The sequence below is a fragment of the Juglans regia genome, chromosome 5 (genome assembly GCF_001411555.2).
Source record: "Juglans regia cultivar Chandler chromosome 5, Walnut 2.0, whole genome shotgun sequence".
In the NCBI taxonomy this organism is placed as follows: domain Eukaryota; kingdom Viridiplantae; phylum Streptophyta; class Magnoliopsida; order Fagales; family Juglandaceae; genus Juglans; species Juglans regia.
This window is the reverse complement of record NC_049905.1, coordinates 10,925,773-10,939,113: the sequence shown is the minus strand read 5'-3', so window position 1 is coordinate 10,939,113 and position 13,341 is coordinate 10,925,773. Positions and strand designations below refer to the sequence as shown.

General features: G+C 35.2%; 1 protein-coding gene across 2 annotated transcripts; it reads left to right on the top strand.

Moving 5' to 3' along the window:
• The first annotated feature begins 6,110 nt into the window (after positions 1–6,110).
• On the top strand, positions 6,111–12,875 carry LOC109008594. 2 transcript variants are annotated; one of them, XM_035689964.1, is made up of 15 exons: positions 6,111–6,142; positions 6,600–6,719; positions 6,802–6,916; positions 7,019–7,129; positions 8,159–8,263; positions 8,450–8,533; positions 8,641–8,756; positions 8,993–9,094; positions 9,179–9,292; positions 9,394–9,450; positions 10,230–10,296; positions 10,738–10,791; positions 12,057–12,131; positions 12,300–12,335; positions 12,650–12,875. In XM_035689964.1, the coding sequence occupies exons 2-15, from the start codon at positions 6,700–6,702 to the stop codon at positions 12,740–12,742; spliced, it is 1,149 nt and encodes a 382-aa protein (XP_035545857.1). In that variant the 5' UTR covers positions 6,111–6,142; positions 6,600–6,699; the 3' UTR covers positions 12,743–12,875. The 2 variants fall into 2 exon arrangements, with proteins under 2 accessions (XP_035545857.1, XP_035545855.1); XM_035689962.1 differs by lacking the exon at positions 6,111–6,142 and adding an exon at positions 6,156–6,241.
• The last annotated feature ends 466 nt before the right edge of the window (positions 12,876–13,341 follow it).

Below are 13,341 nucleotides of genomic sequence, written 5' to 3'. Positions count from 1 at the left end.
AATAAAAAATAAAATCAATAATATTTATCACTATTAAATAAAAATAAAAAATAAAATCAATAATATTTATCGCTATTATATATAAATAAAAAATAAAATCACTATAATATTTATCACTATTAAATATAAATTAAAATTAAAATCACTATAATATTTATCACTATAATATATAAATAAAAAATAAAATCACTATAATATATAAATAAAAAATAAAATCAAAATAACATTACTATAATATTTATCACTATTATATATATGAAAATAAAATTATTATAATATTTATCACTATTATATATAAATTAAAAATAAAATCATTATAATATTTATCATTATTATATATAAAAATAAAATAAAATCACTACAATATTTATTAATATTAAAAAATCACTATAATAAAATCACAGTAATATTTATTACTAAAAATAAAATTACTATAATATTTATGAGACCTACACATTTTTCAACTATCTATCTAAAAGTCAATAACTTAACATACTTCACACATCCAAACAACTCAAAATACTCTCAATGTGATCCACAAACTTACTCCAATTTCTACTCATAACTATTCACAAACATTCTCAACAATTATCAAGTATTCTCACTACCCAAACGTACCATAAGACTATTTACTTGGGTACGGATCCGGGTACCTAGCTATACTCAAACTCGGACTCGGGCGAGTAATATGGCCTGGATTAACCCGGGTCACAATCCAAGCTGGTATGCAAAAGAATCTAAGTTTTTGAATGAAAGGTGGAACTTGAGTATCTGAGTATAACAAGTTTTGCAAAAAAAAAAAATAAATAAATCCACTCTTTTTTATTAATCCGAATACTCGGAAATCTAGCTACCAGAGTTGTACCCGAGTTGGGCATAACTTGAATTTTATAAAATAAACGGGTTATCCACCTCATGTACCAGCCTTTGAAATCTGATTATTTAGGTTCTTGACCGAGCGGAGAAAAAAAGGGGCCAAACGAACAATGCTATTTAAGTTAGGAGTGAAAAATGAAGGTTCGGTTTCGGTCCAAAACTGAAATCGCACCGATATCTTGAAATTGTGTGAATCTTGACCGAAATCGGCCGGTGAAGGGGGAGAAAATTGTCTACATCGGTCTCGATGTAACTCCGATTGGTTCGTCGGCGTCTTTAGTGGCGACGGAGGTGGCTGCGATTTGAGAGAGATGATGCCGCGAGGTGCAATTTGAGAGAGAGAGATGGCGACAGAGGTGGCGGCGACTAGGTGCGCCGTTAGACACTAAGAGAGACGGCTGCGTGTGTTTAAACCCTAGAGTGAAACGGCGCCGTTTCCTTTATATTTTTTTCAAACACTAAGCTTAGTTTGGATCTTCAACTCCTCTCAACTCATCTCAACTCATCATTACAATTTTTTCAAATTTCAACACAAAATATAATAAACAATTCAACTTTTTCAAATCCCAAAATAATAATAAAATTAAAAAATAATATTCTAACAATATTTTATCATCTTAACTCAACTCATTTCAACATCCAAACATACCATAAGTCTCAAAACAACGCCGTTTCACTCACTGAAGTGAAACGACGTTGTTTCATATATGTATAATTTAAAAAAAAACATTTGAAGTAGCAGTCGGTTCAACGGTCTGGTCCAGGCTCAAACCTGGATCGAACTGCTGGACATCGGTTTTGGCCAAATTCAACCGCCGGCCGATCGGTTCTACGCCGGTTTCGAGCTCCGGCGGCCAGTCTGAGTCGGTCTCGGTCGGTTTTACTGTTTCTTGTACAACCCTTATTTAAGTCATGTTTATCAATTAGGAGTTTTTTGAAAATTCTTTACTTTGAATCTAAACATATTTGTACCAAAACAATTTTAAAAATAATTTTCATGAAAGCATCTAACAAATAAAAACCAAAACGGCTTTCTCAAAAACAATTATGAAATAGATCTCACAAAAATTTACTTTCATAACATAGTTTAAAGGATAAAGTTTTCATCCAAACTGCGTTGGACGATATTTCTTCAACTCAATTTAAAGAAAGACTTTATCCTAATTTAAAAAGAATCTATCACCTTTTCAAATCCACTCTTAAACTTATTTTTTTTCTAATTGAGACGTATCTTTAATGGGTCCTATTAGGTATAAAATCAACAATTAAGAATCGACTTTAGAGATAAGGCCAATAAGAAATAAGACAAGTTTATATTAGACACCTATAATGAAAAAGTTTCGTAAGCAAATATGCCTCAATTACTCCAAGGAAAGAAAGACCTCTATAGAGAAAATCTCCTTAGACTTAGAAGGACTCCACTACGAATAAAGACTATTAAAACCTTCTCTCTTCATGAGGATGACATCTTCTTCAACCTCAAGAAACCCTAATTTTTTCCATTGTATTAAGAGATATGTGAACCTATAAGAGATTGTAAAATCACCATCATAGTGAACTTCACCCCCAAACCACCCGTGGACGTTGGCTTTTACGTCAAACTACGTAAATTCGTGTATCTCTCTCTTTATTTATATTTTATATATTTATTTAATATTTATTCTCATGGATGAACGCTCAAGCACCACATCAACGTCCAAACCACCATTGCGGGTTGGGGATGACTCTTTTCTCTCGTTCAAATTTATGCTTTAACAGTTAGTGTTGTTTGTGAGATTGACTAATTCTCTCCATAGGAAATTGGAGAAAGATGATTCCTTAGCGCATGAGATCATCTTCGAAGAAGCAGATAAGATCTCTTGACTTCTCAAATGTTATTTTATTTTGTTAATACTGATAGAATGAGAAAAAAAATAGAAGAAGAACCCAGGAGGTGAATGGCGTGCACTACACACGTGCAGGATGCTATGGGTGGCAATTCGTGTTTGCGGGTCATATTCGTGTTGTGTCAACTTATGCACATTCGACTATATGAGTCAACTCAAACCTAACCCATTAAGCTAAACGGGTCAGACCTTCAAACCATAACACGATCCATTTAAATAACGGGTCATGACATGTCACTCGTTTTGATTCGTTTAATAATTAATTAGAAATTGACCAGCATGACGCAAGTCATTTCAACTTATAATCCACATAACTCATTTGACCTGATTAACATAATCTCACATAAAAATTAAAATTTATATTTATTAATAACCACAATATCTTAAAAAAATAATAAGACTACCCACTAACAATATTTTTTAGATTCTAATATATAATAAAATCAATTTTAGAATATTGGTTTTATTAATATTATAAATTTAATAATAATAAATATGAGCATACGTCCAGAATTAAAATTCCAACAATAAGACATAAATATATTGAGAAATACTAATATTACAACCAACAATAATAAAATTATAAATTTGAAATAAAATTTAAACGAGTTATTGCAGTTTGATTTTCAGGTTAAGCGGGTTGACCTGTCATTGACCATTTTATTATCTTGTCTTAATGGGTCAACCCACTTTGACCTGAACCCATTATCTTGAATCAAAACATGCTAATTTCGTATCATGTTTATATTGGATTAACATATTGTCACCCCTAGCATGCACCATACTGTGCAGTAAAGATGCACGAGATCGAGCTTGTAGCCACCACCCCCATATCACGGCGTGGTTCAAGGCCAGCTACCCAGCCGAATATCTAGATGGTGAAGACAACGCCTTCCCTTGATTCCTAGGTGCCATGGTGTGCTGTGCATATCGTGCACACTGCATGCGGAAGGTGCACGTTGCCATGCACCGTAGAGACCCACAAGCCAAGCGTCTGTGAGCTGGCGTGGCTGCCGCCACCTTACCCGCTAGCTTGGTGGTCCTTGGCCAAGGAGGCTTTGCTCGCCATCGTTCTTTGCCACCATCACCGACACTCGCCACATGAGTCACCCGACAGCAACACTGTTGCTCATCGCGAAAACCACCAGCCACCACTTGAACCTCTGGCACTTCTTGTCATCGGCAATGTGGTCCTCACCCTTGGGAACCTTGCACACAATGCATGGTCTGAGCAAATAGCAACAAGTTTTTGGAGATCCACACACAGGTGTTCGTGGTCTGGCAAGGCCATTGCTGGCTCTATCTATTGCCGACAAGGTGGTCCTCAACCATAAAGCTGAGCACGTCACAATCCCCCACCCATGGAGACCTTGCAAGCCATGGAAGCTTCCTCGCCCACAGAGACAACCCCAAGCAGCTCACACGGCGGGCAACGACTCATGGCAGGCAACCTCACATGGTGCAAATCCCCTCTCACCGTGAAGTTTAGCCAATCTTGCTGCAACCCTTCCTATGCACAACTTTTGCTCTTCACAATTACATAAGCATCGTAGCCATTAAACACACCACTGGAGACGATTGATGAGCAAACTAGTTTGGTTCCAACACCATCCCCCTCCTCCATAGCAACAACACTAGCTCATGCCGAGAGAAAGGAGACCAACCCTAGGCCGCTGCTAGCAAAGACAGAACCACCTCACATTCACACTTGGCTATCAATACTAGTGCGGTTGAGTGTCTTCTTCAACAAAACCCCGATTGTTGACACTTGTGTTATAGCCACCTCGCACGGGTTACCTCCGGTAACGAGCCTCTAAGCTCAGCAACTACCTCACGTAGGTTACCTCCAGGAACGAGCTTCTGAGCTCTACAATCGACTCACACGGGTTACTTTCGGGAACAAGTCAATAGGCTCGATAGCAGTCTAGAATGGACTCAGAGAGCCAACGGGCTTGCTGACCATCTAAGTCTAGGTTATGACGAACACATCCTAACCTCCAAATGACAAATTGCCTCAAGGGGCAAAAAATTCACTAGCACCAACGAAAAACAAAAACAGTCGCTAAATATGTTGTCTTTGCTCACGATAAACAATCACACACAACCATATGAACACTCGATTATCAAAAAAACATCCACGCATGAGGATGACATTTTCTTCAACCTTCAAAAATCTTAATTTTTTCTATTGTATTGAAAAATATATGATGCCACGAGAGATTGTAAAATCACCATTATAGTATATTCACCCCAACAACCTAGAGATGTAGACTTTTACATCGAATCACATAAATCCTAAATCTACGTGTCTCTCTCTTTATTTTATATTTTATATATTTATGTATTATTTATTTCTATAGATGAATGTTCAAGCACCATATCGGCATCCAACCATGAGTTGAGAATGATTCATTCTTTCCGTTTGGATTTGCTGCGAAAATTTATGTTTAAACAACCCCCTCCCTTTATAAAAGATTTCAAAAATTTTCATAAAATGTTATCTAAAATCAAAACACCCGCTAGAATTTGTTCACAATCACCGTTACCAAAGTAATCTTAGCCATTTCAAAGTTCACACCTGTCAATTTAGTAGAAGGCTACACTTGAGGCTCAGGTTCATTAAACCGGACATTTGCTACATGACTAATGCTGTTTGAACAGATGAGATGATCGATGTTTGACCGATTATTGTTTTGTTTTGTTTTGTTTTTTTAGATTTTTTTAGTGATTAGGTAAGTGAATATTATTGAATATATATATATTTTAAAAAAATATTTAAAATGTGTAAAAGATGGATAAAAGAAAAAAAAATAATAATATGACGTATGAGTTTATGTCTTTATTTTAATCGCTTATATATTTAATTTTTTTTATTAATTTTAATATATTAGTAGATTTTTTATTTTTTAAAAATATTTAAAAAATAAAAAAATAGAAAAAAATATAAAATTTATACCCATGGACACGTGACAGTTGAAGCTAGCGGAACATTAATATCACTTTAAATCTCGATTTGAATTAAAAATTCATTTCAATTAAATTCATCTAATTATTATAAATTTTTTAAATTTTTATATAAAATATAATAAATAATTTAATTTTTTTAATTTTAAAATAATAATAATATTAAAAAATAATATTTTATTCAATTAATTTAAAACCATCTCAATTTAACCATGAGTTTAAATAAAATAAAACAAAAAAATTGGAAATGCCCTTGTCGGTACTTATCGGTTGGATTCTAGGTAAGGACATGGTCAAGTAGTATCTACGTGGCAGACGACTTTTGGCTGTCCAAATAGTTGGTAACAAGCAACGCTGTAGCAGTATCATGTGTGTCTGTCCGAGGTGGAGGCATGGCAGTTTGGTCACATACAACGGTATGGAACCCATTTTATACTTCTTTATTTATTCAATTACTTTTACCTCTCTTGATCTCGATCCCTTCGCTCGCTCCCCAACTCTCTTTCTCTCGCTCGGTGAGTTCAACGCTAGAAATTCGTTTGATGTTTTAATTCAATCAGACGATAGAATGCACTTCATTGGTTTTTCGCACAGCTGCAACGCCACAGCATTCTTCTCCAGTTTTGTATTCTTCTATTGTGAATTTTTTCAGTCAGATCAAGATTCTGATTATTATTGTTTTTTTTTTTTTTTTTTCTCCTCAAGCATATATGATATGGTGGAATTTTAAATAACTTACTGAAATCGCAGAGAAAGAATGCCAAAAATAGGTCAATGAATTAATGTATGTGTCGGTTGGAATGGGATTCTAATTCTCAGGTTTTTCATGTATGTAAGGGTAGTAAATTCGAATTCCATTTGTGAAACTGTCAGGTTTGATAATTTCTGGATCCCATGTTTGCTTCGGAAGTTCCTTGAGGAAATGATTGGAATGTGAACCATTAAGTTAAAAAAGTTTTCAGCTTGTACCAAAATGGGGAACCTACACCGTAGGTATGAATTGGTGTATCATTCTTGCTTGATGTTCTGATAATCAGAAGAATAAAGTTTTCTTGGTTTTCATTATGCATGGCAGTGGAGTTTTTAGGAAATCAAGCAACGATGGCGCTAGGCTTATAATAATGACAATTATTGGAATCGTCTTAGGATTTTTTATTGGTGCTTCCATTCCATCTGTTTCTCTAACCAAGGTACCGCAGCTAACGCTGATTTTAATCAGTTTCTTTAAATACTTTCGTGTACCATTGCATCAAGTAGCTACTTTCATTTGATTGGTGCTTTAAAATTCACAGATCAACTTACCTTCAAGCCTTCTATCATCTCTTGACGTAGCCATCATTGACTTTCATAGATCCACTGGAAGCAAATCTCTTGAAAGTGTTGGATCTGGCAATTTACCCAAGGTAAGTTTTATACGTGGTCTCTTTGTATTTAGGATTAGGCAAGAGAAATGATTTGTGCCTGAACGGTAACTTGCCTGAACGGTAACTAACATTTTGCCTTTGTCTGTGCATGGTTTCTATCAGGGGGTTCTTTAGGCAATTTGCCTTCCATTTATAGGTTTGGTGTCAAATTGTTGGTTCTTATTTGCGTGTCTTGTAGGATATACTGACAAGACACGCAATCAGGGTTTTTTTTTTTTCTTTTTTGATAAGTTCTCGTTGCCAACTACTTTGCCCCTAAGTTACTTAGCAAGGCTCTGTAGTCTACAATTCAGCTAATATATTCACAGTGAGAATTGTATGGTTCTGTTTTATTGAATTTCATGATTCTTGATTCATTTTTTAATTATGTGGCTGAGTTTATTTAAAGATAATATGGTAATGGAAATCTATGTTTACTTAAGTACTTAATCCTATGAATATGGCAAGGGAATGGGAAGACTTCTTATTTAAACATGTCATGCCTGTAAGTTGGTACCTTAGCTGAAGGATCACCCCAGTTGCATGTTTAGTGAGAACTGATAATTTGCTGTTTCTCTACGGATCGTTTTGGATAATAAGAATTGCCTTTGTGATCCTTAAACGTAAAATTCTTGAAGCTGTGTACTTCATTGGTTGAATTTTTGAAATGGACCTTACATATTATCTTTATGGAAAAACCATTCCTCGAATATATATTTCTTGTGTGTCTGCAAATTAACTTTGAGAAAGAGTGAGGTCATCATAGACTTTTGGTCTGGTCTGTTATTTCCTGATTTGTCTGGAGGTTCTTGATGCATTGTGTAGCAATAACTCAACTTGGGATTAAATTTAAGGACTAATTACTAAAAATGGTAAAAAAAAAATATAGATTTCAAGATTAGGTTGCTTTTATGTATTCCTTTGCAGTTGAAGGTTTTGTAGTGTGGTTTATATTAAGCAAAAGTAAGTGATGAGCTCTTGTATTTTTTAGACTGATGATTTTGTTGTGACTGGGTTATTTGCTCTCAGATATATGTGCCAACAAATCCTCGCGGGGCAGAGTCATTACCTCCAGGAATTATTGTACCAGAGTCTGATCTTTTTCCACGAAGATTATGGGGCAAACCCAGTGAGGTACAATGTTAAAGGAGGAGGGCGAGGACCTTTTTTTGTCAGAAATTCACATGTCTGCATATGTATCTTAATAGAATACCAAGATTTCGATAAAAATCCACCTTTGAGGCTTTTATTGATGGTGCATGTGAACCAGCTGCCTAGTTTATGGGAATTATCTTGAAATAAAATTACTGAAATCTGCAGGATCTGAAGAAAAAGCCAAAATATTTGGTAACATTTACTGTTGGTCTTAACCAGAGAAAGAACATTGATGCAGCAGTAAAAAAGGTTATTAAAGGGACCAGAAATTCTTCTTTATTTGATTGTTTTGATCTTTTCAGCATGCTGACTGTTGAGGTTCATTTTTTTTTTTTTTTAAATTTTTTTTATTATAGTTTTCTGGGGATTTCATGATTATGCTCTTTCATTATGATGGCCGGACAAGTGAATGGGATCAATTTGAGTGGTCCAAGAGTGCAATCCATGTCAGCGTGAGGAGACAAACAAAATGGCAAGTTTTTATCTCTGTGCATTGCTTTCACTTCCTACCTTTCCTATATTTTGAATTCGAACTTCATTAATTCTTGCATTCTATTGCATGCTTTGGTTAGGTAGTTTCAACAATGGCATTTTTTAATTTTACAATTCCCGAAACTTATGGCCCAAATTTTTTAATTTTACAATTCCTGAGACTTATGGCCCAAATGGGTGAATCTATTACTTGTTTTCACAGTGTATGTTTTGCAGGTGGTACGCGAAACGATTTTTGCATCCTGATGTTGTTTCAGCCTTTGAATATATTTTTATATGGGATGAAGATCTTGGAGTGGAACACTTTAATGGAGATAAGTAAGTACTTGTTTATCAGTCTTTTCTCTCCTCAGATCCGCATGTTACATTCTTGCCTTTATGTTTCTCCATACCATTTACCAGGTACATTGAGTTGGTTAAGAAACATGGCTTGGAGATTTCTCAACCTGGTCTTGAGCCCAATAACGGACTAACATGGGAAATGACAAAGAGGAGAGGTAACAGTGAAGTTCACATGTAAGCTCTTCCCCGCTCTCTAGTGATATTGCTATATTTGTATTGTTGTAATGTGCAATTGGAACTTGGTGCTAAAGTTCTTTCTGTCTGGATTGGTGAAGGGTTACAGATGAGAAGCCAGGCTGGTGTAATGACCCACACTTGCCTCCTTGTGCTGCGTATTCTCTCTCTCTCTCTCTCTCTTGTTTGTGTGTGTGTGTGTGTGTGCATGCAAGTCCTTCAAAGTCAATAGAAACACAAAGTTTCTAGTCATGTACCAAATGCTTGTAGAATTGGTGCTATTTCTTTCTTGGCACTTTACTAGTTATCTTGGACAATTTACCCGCCCACCACCCACCCCAACACACTCCAAGAAACTACGTAATATAACTGGTTTAATAAGCATGCTGAATAATTCTAGGTTGGCTCGAGTGGTAAAGACCTTGGTCTGGTAGTATTCTTCCTCCAAGGTCCAAGGTTTGAATCCCATTGGGTGCAAACAATCTCTAGGGGTCATCAGACTAGGTGAATTTTTCCCTTAAATTATCCGAGGTGCACTTGTAGGAAACTCTTTGCCGAGGGTCCGTGCACCCCCGGGATTAGTGACGACGCTGTTCTTGAACACCTGGTGCCAATAAAAAAAAATGTCTTCCAGAATAGTATGACATCCGAATAAAGATATGTTTGGAAAAATAATCAATTTTGTAACCAAGAGAACAAGTTGGCTAAAGCTGTTTAGAAGATTTGCTTCAAATTTTGAACATTTTTGCTTAAAATTAATGTAAGATGAATTATCATGCTTGGATGAAGATTCACTAAGTAAAGGATGAGGTGTTTGTTGCATAATTCTTGATAAATGATTTCTGTGCCAAAAGTCTGGTTAATAAAAAATGTCTATATAGAATGGTTGTTTTTTTTGTGTCCAATACGACATTTTTTATTTATTTGATTTTTTCAGGTTTGTAGAAATTATGGCCCCTGCCTTTTCTCGGGAAGCTTGGCGTTGCGTGTGGCATATGATTCAGGTACATTGTGTACCAAGGATTTTGTAGTTAAGTTATTTGTAAATAAATGAGAAATGTGGTTTTCATCTTGAAATTTATCATCCTCAGTCACACCAGCTCATTTTTCACAATTCAAGTTGATTTCTATTTACGTGGTTTGCCTATAAAGCCACTTAAAATGTCATATCTGCTAGTGTGACTGAAAATTTTAAGGAATGATAAAATCTGGGTGAAGAGTAACATTGCTCTAGAAATAAAGAAAAAAATGATGTGTGCCTCGGGTATGGAAGCCCTGTGCAGGCCATTTGAAAAAAACCCACTTTTTCATGGCGGACTCAACTTTTTTTCAAAGGGCCTACGCATGCTTTAGGCCTGTATCATCACTCATTTATTACGTTGATTGTGCTTTGAGTACTGTCTAGTAACATTTATTCTAATGAACGCTCTAACATCTGCATGTAGAATGATTTAGTACATGGATGGGGATTAGATTTTGCTCTCAGAAGATGCGTAGAGGTCAGTGGCTTTTATTTAGTCACTTTTTTCCTTTGCCCTTTCATTTGCTACATTGACTGCCTGGTCATATCATTTTTTTCCTGCATATTTTTTCTTTTATCGTTGCTTGTTGATGTTATATATCATTCAATAGAAAATAGAAAATGCCAGTTAACTACTAATTATTTGTTGGTGGTACTGCAGATCTGATTCTCCTTTTAGGTTTATCACTGTGACCATTGCTACTTTTTATTCCCCATTTACCTATCGGAAAAAGGAGCTGCAAAAAAATAATGCCTATGCCAATAGTTGTAAAGTGATTTCATTGATTACAAAGCATAGTTTTTATAAAACTCAGGGCATTCACTTCTTCAGAATAGTATAAGACATTGAGGTTTACTTGTCAATGAAAAAAATACTGACTTATCAAAAAATAAAAGATTTACTTATCGGACTAAACACGTCAAGGTTTAGGTAGGCAATGATCATGTTGAGTCAGGTCTGTGTGGAGATTAAGAAATTTGGAGATGATTGCCAACCAATTGCAATTATTATAAACAATTAAACATTCAAAGTTAAGGCTTATAGAAAAAACATTCATTGTTTGGTTACACAGATGAGATGAAAAATATGTAAATAGTAGTGAGATAATTTGTGAATAGTAGTGAAATTGTTTGAGTTAAGATGTTTTATAGAGTTTTAGAAAAGGAGTGAGAAAAAATTAAAATAAAAATATTATAAAGTTAAAATATTGTTAGAATGTAACTTTTTAATATAATTTTTGTTTTGGGATTTGAACAAGTTAAATTGTTTTTTGTGTTTTTTTGGAAGTTTGGAAAAGTTATAATGATTAGGTAATGATTAGATGAAAAAGTTGAAAATTTGGTGATTGGATGTTGAGATGAGATGAGATATGATGAATGAGTTGAGACCATTTGTGAAACCAAACGGGGCCTCAAAGTAAAAGCATTGCCTGTTCATCGACCTGGATGACACACCTGAACCATGTAATGGCAGGATAACTTTGGGACTTGTTGATCTTCTGTTAGTATGCATGTCTGAAACTTTCTTTTCATCATAATCATATATAACAAGGACTAATTTTTTGATCGAAAACTGATCAATCTTAGATTAATTATGACCAAGCTTATGTGCATTATGATCTTGTATTCATCATGGAATCAATCAAGTAGGTTTGGGTTGTCCTATTCTATTAATTTGCTTTTGATAGAATAATGAAGTACCTTTCTCGGCAAATCCTAATCAGTTTTATTTTCTTTACACAGCCTGCACATGAAAAAATTGGGGTCGTTGATTCGCAATGGATTGTACATCAAGTAATACCTTCTCTTGGAAGTCAGGTCAGCTGCCAATAAGTTTGTGAGATATTTCCATTTGTGTTTAGTTGCTTGCATGATTTATGTTAGAACCCCTGTTTCTCTGGTAAATATATTCCATGCAAAATGGGAAAGCTTCAGGTTTTTCCTTCTCAGTCGGGTTTTTATTCTTAATTTGCAATAAACTTTCAGGGCCAGTCCGAGAATGGGAAAGCTCCATGGGAAGGGGTATGTAAAATTTATCATTTTTATGTAACACCATTTTGAAAAGATGTAATTTGCCACAACCAAATATAGAACCCATTACTTTGATGCTTTCATTTTGTAGCTTCCTGTCTGACTATTTATTTTATTTAGAATAATTCTTCTCATTAGTCACTATTCACTATCCCACACCCTATGAAAAAAAAAAAAAAAAGAGGAGAAAAGACTGTAAGTGTGGGCTGTGGAGGTGAATAGTGACTGATATATAGCAAAACCCGTCGAAAGAAAGTTTGTCAATTGAGTTTTAATTTCTCATGTCTGGTTGTTTTCTGCTGCAGGTGAGAGCAAGATGTAGAAATGAGTGGGCTGAGTTTCAGTCTCGCCTCTCCAATGCAGATAAAGCATACCTTGCTGAGAGTGGGAAGGATTAATTTTTTTATATTTTTGTACATGTTTTCCTTTTGCCTTAGCCCTTGTGTGGTGGTGTTTATGACCTTAGTGCTGCATACCACGATTTCTTTTCTTTTCATTTCCTTTAATTTTTTTAAAAAATGTCCTTTTGCACACTATCAATTTGCATCCTCTGTTAAATCATATAAAACTCTAAGCTAAGCATGTGTCGGGCAAATGCTTTTTTGCATGAAATGTCTGAAATGCTCGCGATTTTGAATAATTCTCAAGTGAATGTTTTATCCTCCCTAATTATAAAAAAACACCAATATGCGCTTAATTACGAAAAACCAAAGGGACAGCCGAGCTCAACCGACACATGGGGTGGTCGGCCCTCACGCTAACCGGTCTTCCCACGTCGAAGAATGAGTGGTCATGCTAGTGGGTCTAGTGTTTGTGTGAAGGTTTTAATTGCCAAACCACAAGTTGAATATCATTGACAAGAAATTGAACCGTTCTCTAGACTGATATTTGCATACGTTGTTTGAGGAAACACGTCTGGTCTTCTAAGCATTATTGTTTTGGTGTGATTACTTGTGGGAACAAACTGGGATGTCCAGATAAACCATCCTTGTCATGG